The sequence below is a fragment of the Ammospiza nelsoni genome, chromosome Z (assembly GCF_027579445.1).
Source record: "Ammospiza nelsoni isolate bAmmNel1 chromosome Z, bAmmNel1.pri, whole genome shotgun sequence".
Lineage (NCBI taxonomy): Eukaryota > Metazoa > Chordata > Aves > Passeriformes > Passerellidae > Ammospiza > Ammospiza nelsoni.
The window spans coordinates 24,590,355-24,612,590 of NC_080669.1; the positions used below are offsets into that span (position 1 = coordinate 24,590,355).

Here is a 22,236-nt window from a genome sequence, read left to right on the forward strand (position 1 = left end):
GGAGAGGGACTTTTTGCAAGGGCATGTAATGACAGCAGGATATGAAGGAATGGCATTAAACTGAAAGAGAGCAGATGGATACTAGTCTGGTCTAGTTGAAGGTGTGCTTCCCCACTGCTCAGGGGTTAGAATCAGATGCTGCTTTCACTCAAAACTACTGTTTGATTCTATGAAATGAAGCAAGTAAGACATGAATTCTGATTTTGCAGAATAAATATCAAAGCAAAAATAACAAGTTCTAACCACATGTTAAAAACTTCTCACTGTGTAAATGGTTGGCATTATCATTCTTGCCAGAGACCAGATGCACCTAAAGACCATAAGTAATAAACAAAAGACCATATTCCAACAAATTAAAAACAATGGAAATAAATTAGCAACTAAATTTACAAAATAAACAAGATAACATACAGAACAAAATTCTACAATAGTACCATCTCTTTACTAACAACTGAAGATGATACTGAATTAATCATGCAACTACCTAGTGCAATGCAAATATCCATGAAATAAAATACTAAACAAGAAACAAAATCACCTTAAAAGCCAAGAAAGCAAGCATAAAAGGCAGCTAATTGTTCCTAGATTGCTACATTATAATCTTTCCAGCAAAAGAGATTGTTCTGACAAAGGAAATGAATACTGATCACAAGTTTTGCCTGCTGTTTTCAATACCAGTGAAGATTTGATCCTTAAAACATTTAGCTATATTTTTGTAACCTGTATGGATGCAGACCTCAATAAGCATAAAAACTGGTACCCAAAAAAAGAGCACAGAAGCTCCACAAGTGAGGAAAAAAAGTTCTCTGAACTTAACAGAGAAATGCTGTGGCTGCCCAGCTGCAGGCTGAGCTTTCAGGCACATATGGGCACATCAGCTGGATCGAGGCTCCTGTCTGTGCAGATGCTGCCACTTCACAAAGCAATGCATATCTTCTCCATCTCCACCCTGGTGCTTGCTTTTAAGGCAGTTTGTAACAAGAGGGCTGAACCTCCATTGCTCTTTGTCCTCTCGCCTGTATCTATAAGCTGCTGCATCTGCCTGACCTGAACCTGCAACAGAGGTTGTGACACTTGCAACTGAGGTGGACTATGGGACAGTGAAGATAGTCCTTATTTACTCTCCTGTTCCAAGCACCCTGTAATGTGTTTCAGTTCTCAGATTTTATCATTTATTAGGACTAATAAGAGACCAAAATCAGAATCAAGCTAAAGACAGCTACAGAAAAGAAAAAAATAAGTTTTTTTCTCACACCAACAAAATACTTAAATCTTACACTGTAGTTTGGATTCAGCAAGATAGAAGTCTGTCTGCAGACAAAGGAAGTAACCCTGTAATTCAAAAAAGCAATGATAAGTAGGAAGGAGAGAGCCTACCTAATGAATGATAGAATCCAAAAGTGAGTAAGTGGGATGAGGAAAATGCATGACAAAGAAGAGACATTTTAATTTTTCCAGAATGTCTGCTTCTTATGTTGGTTGAAGAGTTTTGGAAAGGCAGTCAAAGATGCAACAGCAGAAGAAGTATTCTCACATCGCCGATTGTATCAGCTATATCCGCAACACAAGTTTGTGAAGGCAGAGAATGAATATGACAGAAACAGACATGCCCTATAGCAGATGCAAACAAAGAATTAACAATTCAGCTTGATTAACACACAGTTTAAAAATGCACAAGCCCAGTGGTGGGACTCTCAGTAGAACAGTGAATGTCAAATGCTAGCAATGTTAAAATACTAAAGGACTTAAGTCTACCTTAGGCTCTACAGAACAGTAAGTATTGGTCATGTTAGTTCATATTTTACCATTTCACTGTTAAATACAGCAAGGATTCAAAATAAAAGGCAATACAAAGAAGGAAAACTACACAACTCAAGGCTGTTAAATAATATTGGTAAATTACAAGTGGAGAGAGTTTGTCTTTCAGTCACTGGAAAAATAAGTATTAAAGTAACTGATTCTCACTAGCAGAACTACATGCTTGGAGCATTTCCTCTTTTCTTCCCATTCCTCAGCCCAATGACTAAATCCACTCAGATAACACAGGAAAAGAACCGAGTTGTATGGAGACAGAGGGTGCTCCACAAAACCAAGATTTGCTTATGATAGTACAGAACTTAAACAAAAATTTGACCGTTTCACATATTGTGTCAAAGGTGATGGTCAATAGTCACCTAAACAAAACCCTAATTCAACCGAGTCCAAAACATCTGAGAGGGACTGACCTCCTCATGATCAATCTTGGGACATAGCTTACACTGTCTGACAGCCCTCTGTCAACCCACCATAGTCCACGCAAATGTGTATTCCTCAGTAGCTTGAAAAGGTCTCTGGCTAATTGATCTTATTTGGATATGACAAAAGGCTATGTACCCTCCCATTAAAAGCTACAAACTAGTATGAGATCAAACAATTACATTTTCAAGATATTCAGTTCTAGTAAACGTCCATATGTGACTTACTGTAATTTCAACAAATGAGGTAAAAGTAGTGAGTTCTCCTTTCACTAATATTTAGTAAGTTCCACAAGCCATGCAGTAAGCTGTTGTGTTCAGCCACAGAACACTAACTAGCAACTGAGAAGAGGCATACTAAGTCTCAACAATAAGACAGATGCAAGACTTATTTTGGGCAGTCACCATAATCTAAACAAACAGTTGTAGAGAAGAGTATGAAAACTGAACAGAATGTTTTCAGACAGCAAGTACTCACTGTCCAGTACTTCAGAAGTTGCTAGATGAGCTCTGCAGATGTGGCTGGATGTACAGTTACTGTTTTATTCCTTGCCCACTACACTTACTATGGAAGCAAAGGAAATCACACAAAGCAAAAAGCTACACACATCTGTAAGGTAAGAGAAATAAAAATAAGGTGTAGGCACAGCATAAGCCACTCCACATTAAAAAGACAATTTTAGACAGTCCTAATCCATTGCTAGAAAAGGGAAAAACTGCACAGGATGAAATTCAAAAAAGTGACTAAACTTACAGCCTTTAAGGAAGAAACCACTTGCAAGAGCAGGAAGAGAAAACTGCTTCAAACATAACTAAGTGATGAAGGTGCACCCAGAAAGTCATGTGGAGGCAAGAGAATAAGAAAGTGAAGTGTAGTAGTACTTCAGATGGATGTAGTGTACAATAAAAATACAGTAAGATCTAACAGACAGCCATGGGAAAGTAAGGCTTGTAACTTTGTCAAAACTGCTTTTCATCATGCAACAGCTTGTTCTCCTTGTACACCTCCCTGCCCTGTGTCTGTCCATGTGGTTTTTCCAGGGAGAAAAGTTTAATGCCACTGTCCCAGTTACTTCTATAGAATGCTTAAGGACAAACCAAAGCAGTGCAGCTTTTGCAACTTTTACAAAATAGAGGACCTGGCCTTCCTAAGCCATATTTAGAAGTTTTAACAGACTAAGCATAAGAGCCAACAGCTAAAAACACACTTGAAGTGGATACAGAGGTGCAGTATCTACAAATCTAACTTACCTGACCATTATAAATACTTTAGTGCAGTATTATGCACAAGTAACACTTGAATTCTGAAAAAAAACCTACATATGTAATCATATGAATAATGAATAATATATGAAGAAACATATTTCACAAGCTGTAACACAATATCTAAAGGAATACAAAGCCTACAGTGAGACTTAGCGTTCAGTATTCTTTTGGAGGGTCTAATTCAAAGTATTCAGTAGTGACTTACCTGCTCTTACTTAGAATTCTTAGTTTCTTAAAACTAAGAAAATTTAGCTCTTAATTTCTTAGAACTAAGAAAACTCTTTAACACTGCATAGAATTTTATTATGAGCTAAAATGTATAAATTGTACAGACTGGTTAATATTGGTCATAAGGAGGTAATAGAATTACTTGAAATGGGACTGATAACCTGATCAGAAAAAAAAAAAATCACACAATACGAATCTGAAAACATATACCTCTAAACATGAGAGTATTCATACATGCAATACAGGGCACAGGAGACAAAGAGTGCCTCTCACACTGTCTTGAAGACATAGAATTCCACCTGGAAACCAAACTGATGAGCTTATTTCCCTGCAGGTATTTTCCCCTTCTCACATCTATTCTCTTAATTTGTACATTTCACCATTCCATCTTTTTAATTCCTCTTTTATTCATGAAGGCCCTATCTAATAATTCAATTCTCCATGCTGCTTCAGCCCCCACCTGCTAATGTCTCAAAAGTTTTCAGTATTTACAGTAGGGCAAGTAGTACTTACAGACAGGCTCTTTACTGCAACATTCTCAATTCTAGTACATGACTGTTGAAGTAACTTTTGTATTAATATCATACATAAAATCTCAGGGGGTAGCTATCAGTTATAACAGCTCAAACTTGGACAAATATGCTGAATATACCATTTCTGGAGTAAACTCCGTGCCTTCATTTAGAACTCTTATCAGCACAATTTTTTATTTTTTGTATTTTTTTTACTCACTTGGCCACAGACTGGATAACTTTAGAAGATGTATCCTTAATATTAGTGAAAAATCGCTCTGTTCCACCCCTCAGAATATCAAAGAACCCTCCATAAGTCTGGTCACATTCCGCAACGGTCAGGCCTAGAGTAGTTGAATAAAAATAATTGTACTTTATTATGGAGCCCATTTCAGGATATGACTTAAACTATGTTGCCTATAAAGCTGGAAGGAAGTGAATGCACATACAGGCTACACCTTGCTGTAAGGCTCGCAGTTCTAAAGTTCTCCTTAACTATGACCTATGCAAAAAAACAGTACTTCCAGCAGTCAGGAAGTACCAGTGATATACCTAACACATTGCTTAATTTGCTGTCTGTAGTTATGAGAAAACATGGTAGAAAATTCTGGAAGTAAGGCATATGTTCCATAGCGTCAATGCAAACATTGCCTTTCTTTAGTACCAGTTTCTAAAGTGCAGCTTATCATAAGCAGATCTACTTAATCTTCTCCAGTAGACACATTTTAATACAGGGCTGCAGAAGCAGCTGGCATAGTTAAGCTTAAGTTTTAAGCACAACATCCCAGATAGCACAACATCACAGCACAATATACCTATTAATATGATTGTATACAACAAACAGTAGGCATTCTTGCACAAAACAGATGACCAGACAGACTTCTGATTTTAATTGCATTAGGATGTTGGATTCTATCCCAGAAATTGATATACATGTAACTAGTGCAACAAAGGCTACCCAATTTTAACATTTCCCCTGGAAAATTAATATCCCTTGTCTCATTGACAGTTCATCATAATTAATATCAAGTAAGAAATATGAAGCTAGAAGGAAAACTGAATACAATATAGTTCCTTGATATCTTCTACACTAATTGAAGTGCTCCATATTCAGATATAATAGTTAATACGGGTGCAGAAAGAATAGTACAAAACCAGATCTAAATAAGACTATTAAGCTTATTTTCTTTACTGTATTAAGTATTTTCAACTGAACATACTCTAGATTACCTATTTCTACAGACTAAGTATGACAGCTTTGAATTGTATCATTTTGGAGACCTTTTTTTGATTCCATTTAGTTATGCTAATCCAACAACTGTTTTTCTCAGATGGAACCCCATCTCTTCCTCTTCACCACTGACATCCTACAGTGCAACCCTCTCCTGAAGTCTGGCCTGGATAATATTTCCATAATCAGCTGGATTCACGGCAGCACCAGCTACAGCTGTTCCTGAAAGTACTGACTGGATACCCATTAGACTAAATGCTGCCTTTTTCCTTTGAGGCTGTCATACATGGTTCTTCTGGAAGTGAAAAACTAAATAGCTTTAGACTACTGTCACTGTCAGATGCACTTCAAAATATCATGGGGGCTTCAAGGTCTTTTTGGGCAGGAGAGAAAACAAGACAGGTAGACCCAGGTACTTATGGAAGTATTTCTTCCTCATACAGGCTTTTTGCAGCCTAAAATAAAGACATACGAGGTCAGCAAGTTCCAAGCATTACTGAACTACTATGGTCCATAGCCAGAATATCCCTACAATTTCTTCTGCATTTCCTTATTAAGCTCTCTGTATTCAGCCACACATTAAGCCCATTTTAACATAAAGTGATAAGAACACACCGCAAATAGCTGCTATCTTTTTATGTTATAACACGTCTGATGTTAAATAGTTCCTCTTGAAAAGCAGAGGCAACTGTCGCTTTTTTTACCTCAGAAATTCAGTGTAAAACACAAACTCAGGCTATGTCCTGATTTCAGTACCTTCTGCCACAAGGTAACAACATTTCAATTACAATACAGAACCAAAGGATTTTTAACAGTTTAAATTCAAACTCCTATTAAACGCGGCTCTTTAGAGAATGCACTTTCAAATATCTTTACCTCATTTAATAAAAAAATTTCAGGGTATAAAATAAGCTATTTTCGCCTGTTTGTCATAACCTGAAGACTCTTCCTCTACAGCTCTTATTTGTTAGATCATTACTGCTTCTCCTAACCACACTTTCATCAAGTTTTAGTTCGCTTATGTCAACATTCCTGCCTCTACGGGTCAATAGTGCACTTTAAATTGTTTTCCATAGGAAACATAATTTTTATATTGCACAGCAATGAACTTGAGAAATTCATACTTGCATATCAACATAAAACAAACCTTGAAAAAAAAATACAAGGCTAGAAGCAATGATATAAATACCAAATAGCTAGAACTAGAGCAAAATATCTAAAATCCCCAAATTACTTTTTTTCCCCCATGGAAGATATGCAATTGTCTTTATACTAAAATGACATCTCTTTTTGAACATACCTGCATTGTACATATTGTTGAGCTGCCCTGCAGGCTTGGAGCTCTGCGAAACAGATGTCACGGATGTCCGAGGCTGAGCATTGTTTCCATAGCCTCCATTCTGCTCCAGGAGCTGAGGAGAATAACACTCCAGATGAGAATTTTCTTGCTAATTTAGCCATCTTGCTATGCTTGGCAAATTACTGCTCCTTGGCGAGAACAAGCAAACTAAACCTCAGGACAAAGCCAAAGAAAGTTAAGATACACTAATTAATGCAAATTAAACATTAAACAGGAAAGGCCTAAGTGGTTTCAAGTTAGTGTAAGAGGAGTCCTCATATACAAAACTTTTCTGTGCAAGTTAATTATGATAGAACACAGCATGTCAAACAGAATGCTAGCGTACTAAAGATTAAACCAAGAGGATGAAAAGATTTTCAAAAAGCAGTAAGAAATACTAAATTTCTTTTAAGGTCTCTGTGCTTTAAAGGGCATATTTTCAAAGATCCTACGAGTGATACTGACCAATTCAAGTGAACTTCAAAATAAATCAGTGCAAAATTTTCAAAATATGAACAAACAGGGAACCTGCTTGAAATCTTTTACTAAATGCACATACACTGCAGAGGACAAAAAGGAGGCCTAATCAATTATACTCCTTAGACATTTTACCTCTGTGATGGGGGATTTAGGATTGACATTCCTAGCTGCTGCAATCTCCTGCAGTTGGTTCACAAGTTCAGTGATTGACAATCTCTCCTCTGGATTCACTTTCAGAGTAGAGCCTAAAAAAAGGAGATCCAGACAATGTATCAGACCATGAAAAGCTTTTCTCTCAGCTAATAATAATTTTCAATACATTCCAGTGCAATAAGCAAACACCTGAACAGAGTGGAGAAACTACCAAATCAATATCCAAATGTATTTCTCATAATAGTATTCATGAGAAAAAAACAACACTACATAGAATCAATAATATTTCAAAGAATACACTTTGGGATCAGTTAATAAAGAACATCAGAGGTAACTTAGTGTCTAATACTATTGCAGTCAGATACATTTCTGAAACAATAATTAATATTTCCAGTAACCTATCTGAAACCTGAAGCAAACAATTTTCTAATCAAGTTCAAAGAAACCAAATCAAAACACCAGTTGTTTCAATAGACTAATTCAGATATCAGGCAAGACACTTAAAGGAAACTAAAAAATAACTTTCATATAAAATTTCATAATTTTTCTATAATCAATTAGGATTATTAGTAAAATAAGAAGTTGATGCAGTTTACCTTTTTCATCTTCACATATCAATAACATTTAACTATCAGTAAAACAACTGTTAATAACAACATGTATCCACAAAGACAATGAATAAAGTAACACTGTAAACTTACGAATGAGATCATGAAACACAGAGTAGCGGGTGTCATTTTGTGGGATGACATATTTCCCATTGACTATGCGAAGTTTAGCTCCATCTTCAAATGGATGTTGCCTAAAGCATAGCAAGTACAGGATACAGCCCAGAGCCTACAGAGGTAAATAGAAATACTGCATAGGATCATGGGGACCTTTAGGCTGGAGAATATCTTTACAATCCTCAATTGCAGAGGTTAACTCAGCACTGCCAAATCCACCACTGAACCATGTCTCTCAGTACCTTATCTACACATCTTTTAAATGCCTCCATGGATGGCAACTCAACCACTCAACCACTGCACTGGACAGCCTCTTCCAGTGCACAATAACCCTTACAGTAAAGAAATCTTTTCTAACATCCGACCTCAACATCCCCTTTGCAACTTGAGGCCATTTCCTCTTGTCCTATCACTTGTCATTTGGGAAAACTATTCTTGTCAATTTTTAAAAAATCATTTAGAAATCATTACAAGAAATTCATTTTATGAATTTCAAAGCATACAAAAATGAGTAGTCTTGCCATACTGAACATGTTCAAGAGCAGGATTATTCTTTCAAAAAAAGTTTCACCAGTTTTATTTCCTATCTCCATCCTGTGCTGCAAGGAGACACATTTTATTTGTCAAGACAGAATTTATTCTAACTTAGATATGTTGTTATGCAATACAGCCAGATGTAAAAAAGCTAGATGATTATGTAAGTGTTAAGCAAATTGCTTAAATAACTCTAGGGAGACACACAACACTCTCTCTAAAACGCATCTTCTGATAAAGGTCTGAGGAAAATAAGCCAAAATGACAGTCCCTTTATTCCCTACAGTCAGATGGCTATTCAACTCTTGGAACAAATAAAATTTAAGATCATTTTATGACAAGTTTATTTAAGCCTCAAAAATCACAAAACCTGGACTACTACATCCTGGGGACTTCCAAGTTCCTTCCTGTGTCCAACTTGAGATTTTTTTGTAACCTGAGAAGACAACAACTAACAAAGACAGAAGTCAGCTCTGAATTTTAATCTCTGAAAAATCCAGGTGTTAAGAATTGGCTAGCGTAACTGAAACTGTTACTGAAGTAAGTGTAAATTGATACATGTGTTTTCAGATCAATTAGAATCAAATCAATTAGATATTTAAGATATTAAATATGCTGGCAGAATTGTAATATCATAACAGAAACATGTTCCATTTGACCTATAAAAGTTTGATTATAAAGCACCCAATGCCTCCACGTAACTGTTGGCACAATGAGTTGAAAAATTCCTCCTCTAAGTTTCTTCTGAACCTCAGTATGAATAGTTACTTAAGCATTTGAGCCTTTATAGCCCTCACAAATGAAGCAATCCATTGAAGATGTTCCCTAAGAAAACTGCCCAGTGCCTCTAGCCCTCTGTGTGCACCATCTCCAACTGCCTTTGGTTCTCAATTTATCCCAAGAGCTTCTAAGGTCTGAAAGTTATTGAAGTCTCTGAGGTGTAGGGATTTAGTTAATCCAAAATACTTTGAGGACCAGGACCAGAAATAAAGTACATATGTTAATTCTGTATATTCTTGCACATTTCTGTCAGGCTGTGGAAAAAAACTCTGTAATGTGTAGCATCATACAGTCCACACTAACTAATCAAGCAGGGCAGTACAGAACATACCATCTACTCTTCCACAAAACACTTGCTCACAAAGTAGATCATCATTCAGGTATAGGAATGAAAGTACTCCCTGTACAGTCAAAGACACTCTGCACATCAGGAGAGAGCACCCACAGCCACACAGGAGAGAAAAGCTCCAAGGCAACCAGCTGAACACACAGGAAACAGGCCACTCAGATTTGATTTTTGCTTCAATTGCTGGAGAATGTTTTTCATTTCCTCTGTTCTACCTGTAACTTAGGATTGTAACTGTGATAAATTTTGGCTGTTTTAAACACTGTCATTCAATTTGGATAGAAGGTAATCTCAGTTACAGCATTACAAGTCCTCAAAGCCAACATCATCCACACAGCCTCAGCACTGCTACACTTGACATAAGAGCCCATCCCCTTGGAACGTTGTCCCAAAGCTGCATAGTCCTTCTACAGAAGTTACCCAGATCCATCTGAACACTCATATGCCAGAAGGTAAAAAAGCAGAACAAGAAAGCAATCAAAAATAGCTAGGAGTAATTTTTTGACCTGCTACTGGTCCTTTACCAGCAACTAATTTCAATCTTCCTTAAGGTGAGAGTGGGGTTTTTAAAAATTTCAGATAGTGTTTGGGGATTGAGGGGACAAGGAAGGGGTGGGATTGTTTGGAACAAATGAAAATATTGTTATTTTTCCCCTGACTAGCTTCAGGCAACAAGCAGCACACTAAAGTTCTACAGTACAGCTGCAGGATGACACAGATATTAGACCAAAGTAAAATTAAGTCAAATTAAACTAAATGAAACCTGAAGAGATTGTTCAGCTCACATTGAATTAAAAGCTGCAGGATGCCTCGCATGGACCATTAAAATTTTTTAATTAGATATTGGTTAGGAGAACCCAGCTTTGAAATTTTGCTCCTTAACAAACATTTCCAAAGTCCACTCCTTTGCTTTTTCAGAAATCTTTGAGAGTGAGAGGGTATGAAGGGCCTTCTAGCATGGAGAAAAATCACTTGACAAGAAACAGCCTGTCACTTAGTTGAATTTGAGTTTAGGAATTCACATTAATTTTGAAAACAAGTAGCTAAAACATTTGGATTTAGTGTTTATTTTCTGATCTTTAGACTTGGGTGGGAAATGTACAGAAACCAGTCAGCCAAGTCTAAGAAAGTCTGGACTTATAATGACACCTCATCACATTCCCATTGTGGAGTCAGTGTTGTTGATAATAACTTTTCATCAGTGCTGCTGTTTTAAGACAGCATTACTTCCTTTGTTTTTAAGCTCACGCAGTGATAAACACACAGACTCAAGAGTGTTAATCACTCTACTTGCTTTCTTTGAAAATTTGGTTTTTTTATCCTAAGCACAAAATACAAATCATTTATGCTTCCACAGACAGGACCATATTCTACTGCCAAATACTTTTATATTTTTATTGAATCCAAAGCATAAAGGAAAAAATACAGAACAGTACGTTCCAACTCAGGTATGGTAAATGAAACAGGTCTTGCCAAAACAGGAGACCACCATGTTAACACTAACATATACAGAGTTATTTTAAACAAAAAATAAACTGCAATTACCCTTTTGAGTGAGGCTTTTATTAAACACATTTCTAGTTTTGTTTTTGACTGGACATTAGTAAGACAAACCTGAATGGACAACAAGGTTTGGAAGGAACTTATGAATGAAAAGAGGATGTATCATCTTTGGAAGGAGGGTCAGGTGTCTCAGCAAGTATTTTAGGGTGTTGCTAGAGCATGTAGAAAAAAAGTTAGGGAGGGAAAAGTTCAGTTCGAAATTAGTTTGGCAACCACTACAAAGGATAATAAAAAATGTTTTTATAAATATATTAATGGCAAAAGGAAGGGTAAGATCAATCTTTGTTATCTACTGGATGTGGGAGGGAACTCAGTAACTGCAGATGAGGAGAAGGTGGAAGTGCTTAACACCCTCCTTGCTTCCATCTTTACAGGGAATATGGCTTGTCCTCAGGACAACTGTCCCCCTGGGTTGGCAGATGGTGTCAGGGAGCAGAATGGTCCCCCTGTTGTCCATGAGAGAACTGCTGAGCCACTGATGTTCATAAATCTATGGGCCCAAATGGGCCATCCCAGGGTGAGGAGGGAGCTGGCAGATGGGTTTGCAAAGCCAGTCTCCATCATTTACCATCAGTCCTGGCTCACTGGGGAGGTTCCAGATGGCTGGAAGCTGGCCAGTGTGACGCCCAATCACAAAAAAGGGTGGGAAGGAGGATCCTGGTAATTATAGGCCAGTTAGCCTGACCTCAGTACCTGGCAAGGTAATGGAACAGTTTATACTGAGTGTCATCATGCAGCATCTACAGGATGGCCAGGATATCAGACCCAGCCACATGGAGGGGTCATGTTTGACCAGCCTGGTCTCCTTTTATGACCAGGTGACCTGCCTGGTGGATGCAGGGAAAGCTGTGGATGTTGTCTGTTTGAACTTCAGCAAGGCCTTTGACACTGTGTCCCAGAGCACACTCCTGGGACAGCTGGCAGCCCAGGGCTTGGACAGGAGCACTCCTTGCTGGATTGGGAACTGGCTGGATGGCCGGGCCCAGAGAGTGCTGGGGAATGGTGCTGCATCCAGCTGGGGCCAGTCACCAGGGGTGTCCCTCAGGGGTCTGTGCTGAGGCCAGTTCTGTTCAATACTTTTATTGACAACATGGATGAGGGTATTGAGTCTTTCATTAGCAAATTTGCAGATGACACTAAGCTGGGAGTGTGTGTGTATCCACTGGAAGGTGGGAGGGCTCTGCAGAGAGACCTGGAACGGTTGGATGGATGGGCAGAGTCCAATAACACGAAGTTCAATAAGTCCAAGTGCCGAGTCCTGCACTTTGGCCACAATAACCCCCTGCAGCATTACAGGCTGGGGATGGTGTGGCTGGACAGGGCCCAGGCAGAAAGGGATCTGGGGGTGCTGGTCCACAGCCAGCTGGACATGAGCCAGCAGTGTGCCCTGGGGACCAAGAAGGCCAACGGCTCCTGGCCTGTGACAGGAATGGTGTGGCCAGCAGGAACAGGGAAGTCATTCTGCCCCTGTACTGGCACTGGTGAGGCCACACCTCGAGTGCTGTGTCCAGTTCTGGCCCCTCAGTTTGGGAAGGACCTTGAGACACTTGAGCGTGTCCAGAGGAGGCAACAAGGCTGGTGTGGGGCCTGGAACAGGCCTATGAAGAATGGCTGAGGGAGCTGGGGTTATTTCATCTGGAGAAAAGGAGATTCAGAGATGACCTTACAACTTCTCTACAACTCCCTGAAAGGTGGCTGTACGCAGGTGGGGGTTGGTCTCTTTCTCCTGGCAGGAGCTGACAGAATCAGAGGACACAGTCTCAAGCTGCACCAAGCGCAGAAATGGTCTGCCCAGGGAGGTGGTGGAGTCACAATCCCTGGATGTGTTTAAAAAAAACTGGATGTGGCACTCAGTGCCATGGTTTAGTTGAGGTGTTAGGGCATGGGTTAGTTTTGATGATCTTGAAGGTCTCTTCCAGCCTAGTGATTCTGTAATCCTGGCTCAGGCTGACAGTATTTAATGCACATTAAGAGACCAAACAGTCAGAAAAATGTGTTTTATTTTTGTTTCTTCACATACCACAAGGACATCACCAACAGCTGTAGAAACTGAACAAGAGTTTCCACAACATCTTGCAACCAATTTAATATACTGAATGAAGTTCCAAGATTCCATAAATTTTTTTTTAAAGCACAAGAATTACATTTTCTCAATTTGTCTTTTGATACATTGCTGATACAGGTAAGAACTGAACAGCTTGACATCTGCCTCTGCAAACTGAGTTGTTAAGCACAGCAGTACTGGGGAGTACTTCAGTACTGCAACATTATGCAGCTGAGGATTTAACATTTACCTCTAATTCTCACAACAGATTTTTTAGTGAATGTGAACAGCTTATCATCCATTCTGCAGAAAGCATGAATGATGCTTTCTGCAGAATGGATGATTGTTCTCATTCTTGATATCTGTCAGTATTTTAGCTACCTTCCATACCTGGACATAACCATTTTGAACTCAGCCATAGGCTGTCCCAGGATTATATGCATGGCAGGGCACAAAAGGCAATTTGAATCTAAGGACCCTAAGTATTCTGGATTTATGGCGGCAAGCTCCACCTAGGCAACAGTTCTACCAAATGGGAGAGAGTTCAGCATTGTCTCTCAAATAGAAGTCAAGTTTGATCCGGGAAAAATCCTTGCACAGTACATCTCATTCGTTTAACATTTAAATACAGAATCCATACTAAAGTTTATTTTGATCTAAGACATCTAATCAACAAACTAACAAACTAACAGAATGCCTGCAAAATCAGTTTCACTGTGACATGAGCAACTATGATGAAGCAAGAAAAAAGACTTCTTACCCAAATGTCCTGCTTTTCACCAATTGGGAAATTTGAATACAAGTCTATCATTTCTGGTGTCCTGTACATTGGTGTTGTATTCCTTGTGATCTGGAGAAGACAGAATTTATTGAAACAATATTGAACAATGAGCTTTAACAGCATTCAACCAAGGAAACACCCCTCCATGTAGAATGGACAGTACATTTTTAAAAATTATGTAAATGGACATCATTTTTAAAACTCATTTCAGAAACACTTGTCATGGAAAAAACCATCAATTGAATCCCGCAATAGCCGCAACAGCTTTGACATAAGGTCACATGAAGAGTAGGACTCAAATAACATTGCAATCATCAAGAGTCTTTCCAAACAGCAAAGCACATAAAGTGACTGTTCTACATGAGGCAAAAATGGACAGGAACATTAATGCCAAAAATAACAATAAGTCAATAAGTGAATTCACACTCCAGCGCATCTTTCTCACTTTCTCTGCACACTTAATCACAGTGCAGACACATCCAAAGAGAAACTCTGGTCATAAGAATATCTGGGAAGACCTTTTCTACCATCTTTTTGCACAGACTATACAAGACAGTGGTACGACATCATCATTTCATCAGTGCAATGCTTTCCAAGAATACCAAATTGCAAAACAGGGGCTTGTGATGTCAGAAGCTGTACATATGAACTTAAGTGCATTTCTCCCGCTGACGTACTACACCAGATTTACTAGCATTACTCTCAAGTCTAAACTAACAACAAGTGCACTTTGCAAAAGCACATTGCAAGCTAGATTTGGTTACTGTAGTCCAAGGCACTGTAATACTGCCCATTGCTATTCTGCAGAGCAGACTTGCCTCTCATTTACAGATCATTCAACTGAGGAAAACAGATCAGAAGATGGACATCAGTGTGGCACAACCAATTTCTTGTCCAGTGCCATTAGAAGAAGCCCTAGCAACCATTTTAACTTTCACAGCAGATTGCAGAATGGGCACTGACTGTGCTGAAGTGTTTCCACATGTAGCTACTGAACACAAGCTATGACTGTAACTGCAGAGGGCTTTTGAACTCTTGCAAAACAAATACAAAACCAAAACTTAATAAAAACACTCTAACTGAAAAAATCTTCAGTTGTCTTAGATGTCTCATGAATTGATACTAGATTAATAGTAACAGTTAAATTATTCCACTGTTGATATTAGAATTAAATCACATTAAAATAGTCTCACCTCTTCTTCAACCACTGCTCTCTTCTGTGCAGACCAGTTGTAGTCAGGATAGTAAGCTATAGTTGTAGCACTACCAAAGTCACAAAGTTTAATTGTCCCCTGATTACTAATAAGCAAATTTTCCACCTTCAAAAAGATGTAGAGAAATAGATTAAAATACATGTCTTTTTTGCCCTAACACACATGCTTTTATACATATCATCTTACTTGTGCGTACATATAAAAACTAATGACCTCAGCCCAAAAAATCAGTTACAGGAAAACAAAGATTTCAGACATTACTGTAGTTTTATATGGTAGCAATATAGTCAAGTTTTGAAATGAAGCACCAAGCACACCATGAACAAGAAACATTCCAGAGATCAAAAAATAAACCCCAGGGGAAAAAAAAACAAGTAATTTCATTAGAGTCTAAGAAAAGGCCAGTTTTTCAGATGAAAACTTGTAGAAATGGTGTCTTAGAATCCAAACGTTTTCAGGCATAAAACCAAGTACTGTTAGCTCAGCTGCAGTGGGATGAAGGCTAGGACTCCTACAGGCAAAAACAAGGAGGTTCTAGTAGAGAAGGAGGCTGCCAGGAGACACCCATAAAGAAGCAGCTGTGACCCTGTGCAGAGACAGAAAACAGCTACTTGAGAAACATGTGCTCCCTGGATAGCTCATCATCCATTATCCCTGCCTTTTTCTTCTTCATAAATTCCAACTGTCCTATATTGTTAACTGAAATGTGGAAGAAACTTGAGGAAAGAGTAGAAGTATTGGGAAGGTGTACTTGGAGTCTTAATCACAAAAGGACCAAAAATAAAATTGGTACGTCTGTATAAAGTTACGAAAAGGTGTCAAAGTTAATTGGCCCAAAACTCTGACTTACAGTTTTCTATGCTGCTGACCTTAGCTTAGACTGCTAAAAAGGGTAGCACAGTTAAATGATCCCTACTTGGCTCCTGGCTGTAGTAAGGCCACTGCCCCCTGCAGCACAACAATCATTTAATCTTGTTCTTCAGCCTCTGCAACATGAGACCAGCATAAACCAAATTCCTGTCTTTTCCCATGTTTTAGCTCTGTCAGGAAGATACATTCCTCGAGAATAAAAAAAGTGGTTCTGAACTACAGCATCAGCTCAATGTCTATGCAGCTGGCTATGAAAGAAATGGTGTATTTATTTGTAAATAGGTTTTTTACTTTTTTTTTTTCAGAAGAGAGATGCACCTTTTCTACAAAAGCTAGGGGCTGGCATATAGAAATTTCAGTGAAGAATGGTTAACATGTCTTTGACAGAACCTAAAAGCCTGTTCAATGGTACCAAGTGAAAAAAACAGAAAGGGAGTGCTGTCACCAACGCCAGGTTTATATTTATGAGCTATACTAATAGCTAACATCAAAGCGTTCATCAAGAATGTTGAAAATAATTAACACACTTACTTCTAGAAGCGGTCTTATTTTCCTTTCCCCAAAGTAATTGAGTACATGAAAAAATTTTCCTATTTTTATATCAAATGAAATCACATCAGGCTGGATAGACATGTGTGAAATTTAGACACTATTCCAAGAATAAGAATCTCCTCTGTCTTATTTTTTTATGCTAAGGAAAATTCAAATATATTCATAGCACAGCAGAATCTCACTGATGATGAGGGCTTCTTCATCTAAGGCATATTGGGCAGGTAAAGGTGAACCCCTGTCTTGAAAATACAAAATTCAAACCCAGGTAACCTTTCAAATCTCCAAAGCTCCTAAAGGTAGAACACTTTCTACAGCATAAGCCTATAGATTCCAGGTAAAGGCTAATTAATTAAAAAAAAAACCCAACAAAAAACAAAACAAAACAAAAAAAAAAACACCAAAAAAAAAAAAAAAAACCCACAACACCCAACCAAACAATCCCCTAATAAACAAAATCTAACCTGAATTATGCCTACCAAATTTTACAATTCAAATTAAAAACAAGCACTAAAGTACAATGCAAGTTACCAATTCTAAAACTAACAGGTTACTACACATTCTCAAAGGCAATGTAATCCCTCACAAATAATTCAAAATTCTTCTCCTTCAAGCTTTACCTATTCTATTAAGGCACCTACTTAACCAGAACTGCACTTCATTAGTTGTAACTGAAGATTTTATCAAAAACAAAATACTTAGGCTAACTCAATAAGCAAAACATGATACACTTCTTTTCTGCCAGCTTGTTTCAGATAGACTACAAGCAGTTTCTAAACAGCAAGCACAAGTAGAAGAAGTTGTTTGAAGAGGTGTAAGTATTTCAGTGATGACCTTCGCACTCAACACTTATGGCAAGGCAATAGATCTAAGCACTATGCTCAAGAATCGTTTTTAACATTGATCCATCCCAACAGGCTCCTCTGCTGTTCAGAAGTTCGGCCTTTATTTAAATATTGTAACATACCTTTAAGTCTCTATGAATAATAGGAGGCTTCTGCTTATGCATATGCTGCACTGCTCTGCAGGTCTGATAAAAGATCTTCAAAACTGTGTCACAAGAGATAGGTCCTTTGGATTCTACTTTCTTTAAGAATTCCACCAGCTGTCCTGCAGGAAGTGAGAGAAATTCGCATAAGCACACAGAGAACACTGCAAATTCTGAAAGCTTGACACAAATAGACCCTTCTCAAAAAAGGCTTACAATCTTGAGTTGTATTAAATAGATTTTCTGAAAATGGCAAGTCCACACTGACTGCAATGACAAAAGAAAGAGTGCTCTAAGGAACTACTCCTACACTCTTTCCTTCTCTGATTAGTCTCAAACACAAAAAACTTAATCATTACCTCGTATTTAAGACAAGGTTAAACTGTAGTCTAAAAAAACCATGATCTTTATCCTAGAAAAGATAAGTTTGAACTCTAGCTCCACTGAACCATGCTATCTACTACAATCATTTCAAGCTTTTAAGTTAACGAGCAACCTGCACAAAACAGCTGCCAGAAGGAGTGTGCACTAGTTGGAAAAGAAATAAAGTTTACCTTTACACAGCTCTGTAAGCAGAAGAAACTCTCCCTGCCCTGTGTCTGATTCTTCTTTTCCTATAGATGCTGCAGAGCAAAACTGAACAATGTTGGGATGACCTGAAAGTTTTTTCTGGAGACAACACATTCAAGGAAGATGACTCCCAAGTTCATTGATACTATTGCCTCCAGTAGTTCATTTGAAATATTAGATTAAAACCACAGAAAGCATAGTAGCTGCAATCAATACCCTAAGTAACACAGGGAAATACATGCCTCAGTTGTAAGAAATCCGAGAAAAGAATCTAAGGTAATGTAATAAAAAGAAAAAAATACTTAGAAATCTTTATGATTATGGTTCAGAAGAAACTGGACTCAGTAACAAGGCTAGTTCTTTTTGTCTTTTGACAATGGCTGCCTAGCAGGAGTAGCAGCGACATCTTCTAATTATCAGCTGCTTCTCTAGATGGGTGATCAAGAAAGGGCTGTTGTATCCTCACATATCATTCCCAAAGAAGTATTAAGTATGCCATGCTTCAATTTTAAGTAATTAAGTTCAAAACAATTAGAGGTCTAAAAGGGCAAGGAACTCCCACCATTAGTAAAAATTTTTCATGCTAAAACCTTTATCATGTTTCACTCTCAGTTCAAAAAGTTGAGGCATCATTTTTGAGCTATGTAAAGGGGAGTGCAGTGTAAGTGATCCCAGCTCCTGCCAACGGAAGTTATGCTGCATTATGTCTGTCTGTGCATACACTGAGACTTGTGCCTGTGAGACAATCTATTTACAGGATTCATTCACCAAGTCTGAAGAGAGAAAAGCAAAGACTTTGTAAGTAGAACAAAGCTATTAAAAAGGGGAATTAGACCCACCCAATTCACATTAATCTGATCTTATGCATCTCTCCACAACCCTCTATTCAAAGCTGCAGGAATTAATTGCATTTCACAGTCTTATCTCAGAACGTTAGCAACAAGCAACCCTTCATCATGTTGTACACCTGTTGTACACTACAAACCGTGTTAGTGACCCTAAGCTGTGAAAAACATCCAAAAAACACTGAGCTCTTTATCTTGCCAAGAGTAGATAGAAAATGTATGGTGCTATGGTACTCTGTCTTGGAAGTGTACTTCTCATAAGTGGTGTTTAAGCTAAGATTTTGCCAAACATATCAGCAATCATAAAAAGAAATGTTTGGGTAGCTTAAATTAGGTTCAGTGGGTTTGCCTGCTAATTCAAAATGAGGCTGAACACTTAGAAGGGAACACATCAGCGTACCACAGCTGAATAGCTGACTCTTGAAACAAACTGAGGGTTCAAGACAAGCCAGGCCAGGGAGAAAATATTGAATTTACTAAAATCAAGGATTTAAAGAGATTACAGTATACCCTACTATCTGACATCACTGAAAATAAAGAGGATGGCAAGGACACTGAGAAACATCTGCTTGTTTCTGATGCACATAGTCTACTGAAATGTCTTCCTTAAAAGCTAACACTACTTCTTAGAGCCAGATGCATCCAAAGCAGAAATTATTAAACACTGAGAGTAAAAGCAAAGAGCAAACAATCCAGTGCATGTGGAATTCCATTTAAAATCTAAGTATCATGTGAAATCAAAAGGTCTCTTGACGACATTCACAGACTGCAAGAAAGCCCAAGTAACAATCTCACTTCTTGTTAGAAGTACGTGGCAAATTCTACACTAGCTACAAAAATTATTTGCACACACTGTATTACTGTAATTTTTGAAGAACTGAACTTTCTGCGTGATTCATGATACCAATTCATGACAAACCACGAACCCAGACCTGCAGAATGTCAGTCCTCCTAGGTAGCGTATGGCAGTGTATGAAGAAAAACAGAATCCGTTTTTCAGATTCAGCAATCTTTTGTGACTCAGAAATCTCAGGCAGTTAAACATGTTACAGAAAAGGATACCATAAAACAAACTTCCTGAATGATGGCTTTGTTCTTCTCCTCTTCATTAGACAACAATCGCTGTTAGAAGAACCAAAACAATTGAGAAGATATAGTTACTGAGACTTACAGAATAACAATGCATAGATTTTTTTTCCACAGAATATGAAGGATAAACTACAGTCAAAAACCTAAGGAACTGTAATGAGGCACTAAACAAAATTGGCTTATTGTACGTTTTGACATTCTGTCATAATACCCAGTTTTCCAGTTACCTGGACTATTCAGGTTTAGCGCTAATTGAGCAGCTGTAACTTTTGACACACTTTAAAGTAACTGTTCCGATAGTTCTGATATATAAAGCACTAAAGTCTCCTGGCTGCAGCATTGTGGCCTAACAAGGAAAGATTCACCTTCTGTCTGAAATATTCAGCAACAACCTTCAACTTATTCCAGACTAACTCCTCCAGATTATGTAGCCAGGCCTTTTAAATGGTACTTGTATAATCAGTAACAAAATTAAGCATTACTGTTTCCAGTATTACCTGTAGTCAACATTTGACTACAAGTAGCCTGAGCCTTCTCTACAAAAGTACCAGTTTTACAGAACAGAAGAAGTATAGTAATGGTTCACCTTTCACCTGTTATTTTTTCATGGGGCTACTTCTAGAGGACCTTTTGAACACATACAGTATACGGCTTTAGTCACATATTTTGTTACTGTAGGATGTGGAATTAAATGGAAAAAGCCAAAGTTATTACTGGTGGTATAATGCCAACTTACCTCTCCCACCCCTCCTACAAATACCCTGCTTACAGCTGATTACTAGAAGCCTCTAGAAACCAAGAATACAGAGAAGTGTCTCTAAGAAGTACCAGGCCAAATTTTTAAACAATGAGTCAAAGTGTGGAACATTGTTGTATTCATATTGTTGCTATCATATTTCTAGAGCCCCATACCTTCTGAGTGGTTTTCTCACACGCAGCTCTTCGCAGCAGTGTTGTTCCTGCTTCTACGTCAGGGCTCCTCCAAGGCTCTCCCTGACTGCCCAACCCACCCTCTTTTATCCCAGTTATCATCATTAGCCACAGCTGCCACCCAATTAAGGACATCACAGCTGCAGCCCATTTAAAACAACTAGGATCAGGGCAAGGCCACTTATACAACACATGTATTTTACTAGGACTCCTACTATAGAACATTGTTTTTAATACTAAGGAAATTTACTCTTAAAGTAAGAAGATAGGCTAAATCTGCTTCTGATGAGTGAAAAAGATTCCTGTACTCCACTTCAGGTAACTATGAAATATTCTTTTTACCCATGCATCAAAATATTTTGGACTGGATCATGATTCTCTACACCAAATAAAAAAAACAAAGACCAGCAGCACCTAAAAGACCAATTCCCCTGTTTGTCACCTAAGTATGAAGTGTAGGGTTCTAACTGGAATAACCATTCTATATAGTGGGCTACAAACACCACTAATAATTTATATTACCTTCAAAGCATAATCTTTGCCACTTCCAAGATCTTGAGCTTCATAGACAAAAGCAAAACCCCCTACAAGAAGAAGGCACAATAAATCAGTTTTAATTTCAATATTCAGGTACACCATTCTTTTTAGTCTAAGATAATCAATACATGAATTTACATACCTTTCTAAATGTACCAAGCACACATTTTTCAGCATCTGGTCAAGACTGCTGATATTCAGCAAGAGGTCAGATATTCTATTCCTTTCTTGTACATTAGCAAAGAGCACACTGATTTTGTTACTTTCCTGTATTTTGTTAAGTCTGCCTATGCAGATTTCTCATGAAGCCATTTTTTTAAAAGGTTCTTATAAAACCAAAATGCAGTACAGCAAATATTACCTGATAAATTCAATAAAATGTTTTGGTATTACACTGCTAACACTTTGTGTAAAAAACAACAATAACT

General features: G+C 38.0%; 1 protein-coding gene across 1 annotated transcript in view; it reads right to left on the reverse strand.

Moving 5' to 3' along the window:
- Positions 1 to 22,236, reverse strand: part of GAK (cyclin G associated kinase) — a 68,408-nt gene that overhangs the window by 40,346 nt on the left and 5,826 nt on the right. Inside the window, exons 2-11 of the mRNA XM_059491881.1 lie at positions 21,794 to 21,855; positions 20,315 to 20,374; positions 18,392 to 18,506; positions 17,817 to 17,959; positions 15,410 to 15,535; positions 14,196 to 14,285; positions 8,145 to 8,280; positions 7,423 to 7,535; positions 6,772 to 6,883; positions 4,461 to 4,584 (exon numbers count right to left, since the gene is read on the reverse strand). Of these exons, the coding sequence (XP_059347864.1) occupies positions 4,461 to 4,584; positions 6,772 to 6,883; positions 7,423 to 7,535; positions 8,145 to 8,280; positions 14,196 to 14,285; positions 15,410 to 15,535; positions 17,817 to 17,959; positions 18,392 to 18,506; positions 20,315 to 20,374; positions 21,794 to 21,855 (1,081 nt within the window). The remainder of the gene's footprint in view (positions 1 to 4,460; positions 4,585 to 6,771; positions 6,884 to 7,422; positions 7,536 to 8,144; positions 8,281 to 14,195; positions 14,286 to 15,409; positions 15,536 to 17,816; positions 17,960 to 18,391; positions 18,507 to 20,314; positions 20,375 to 21,793; positions 21,856 to 22,236) is intronic.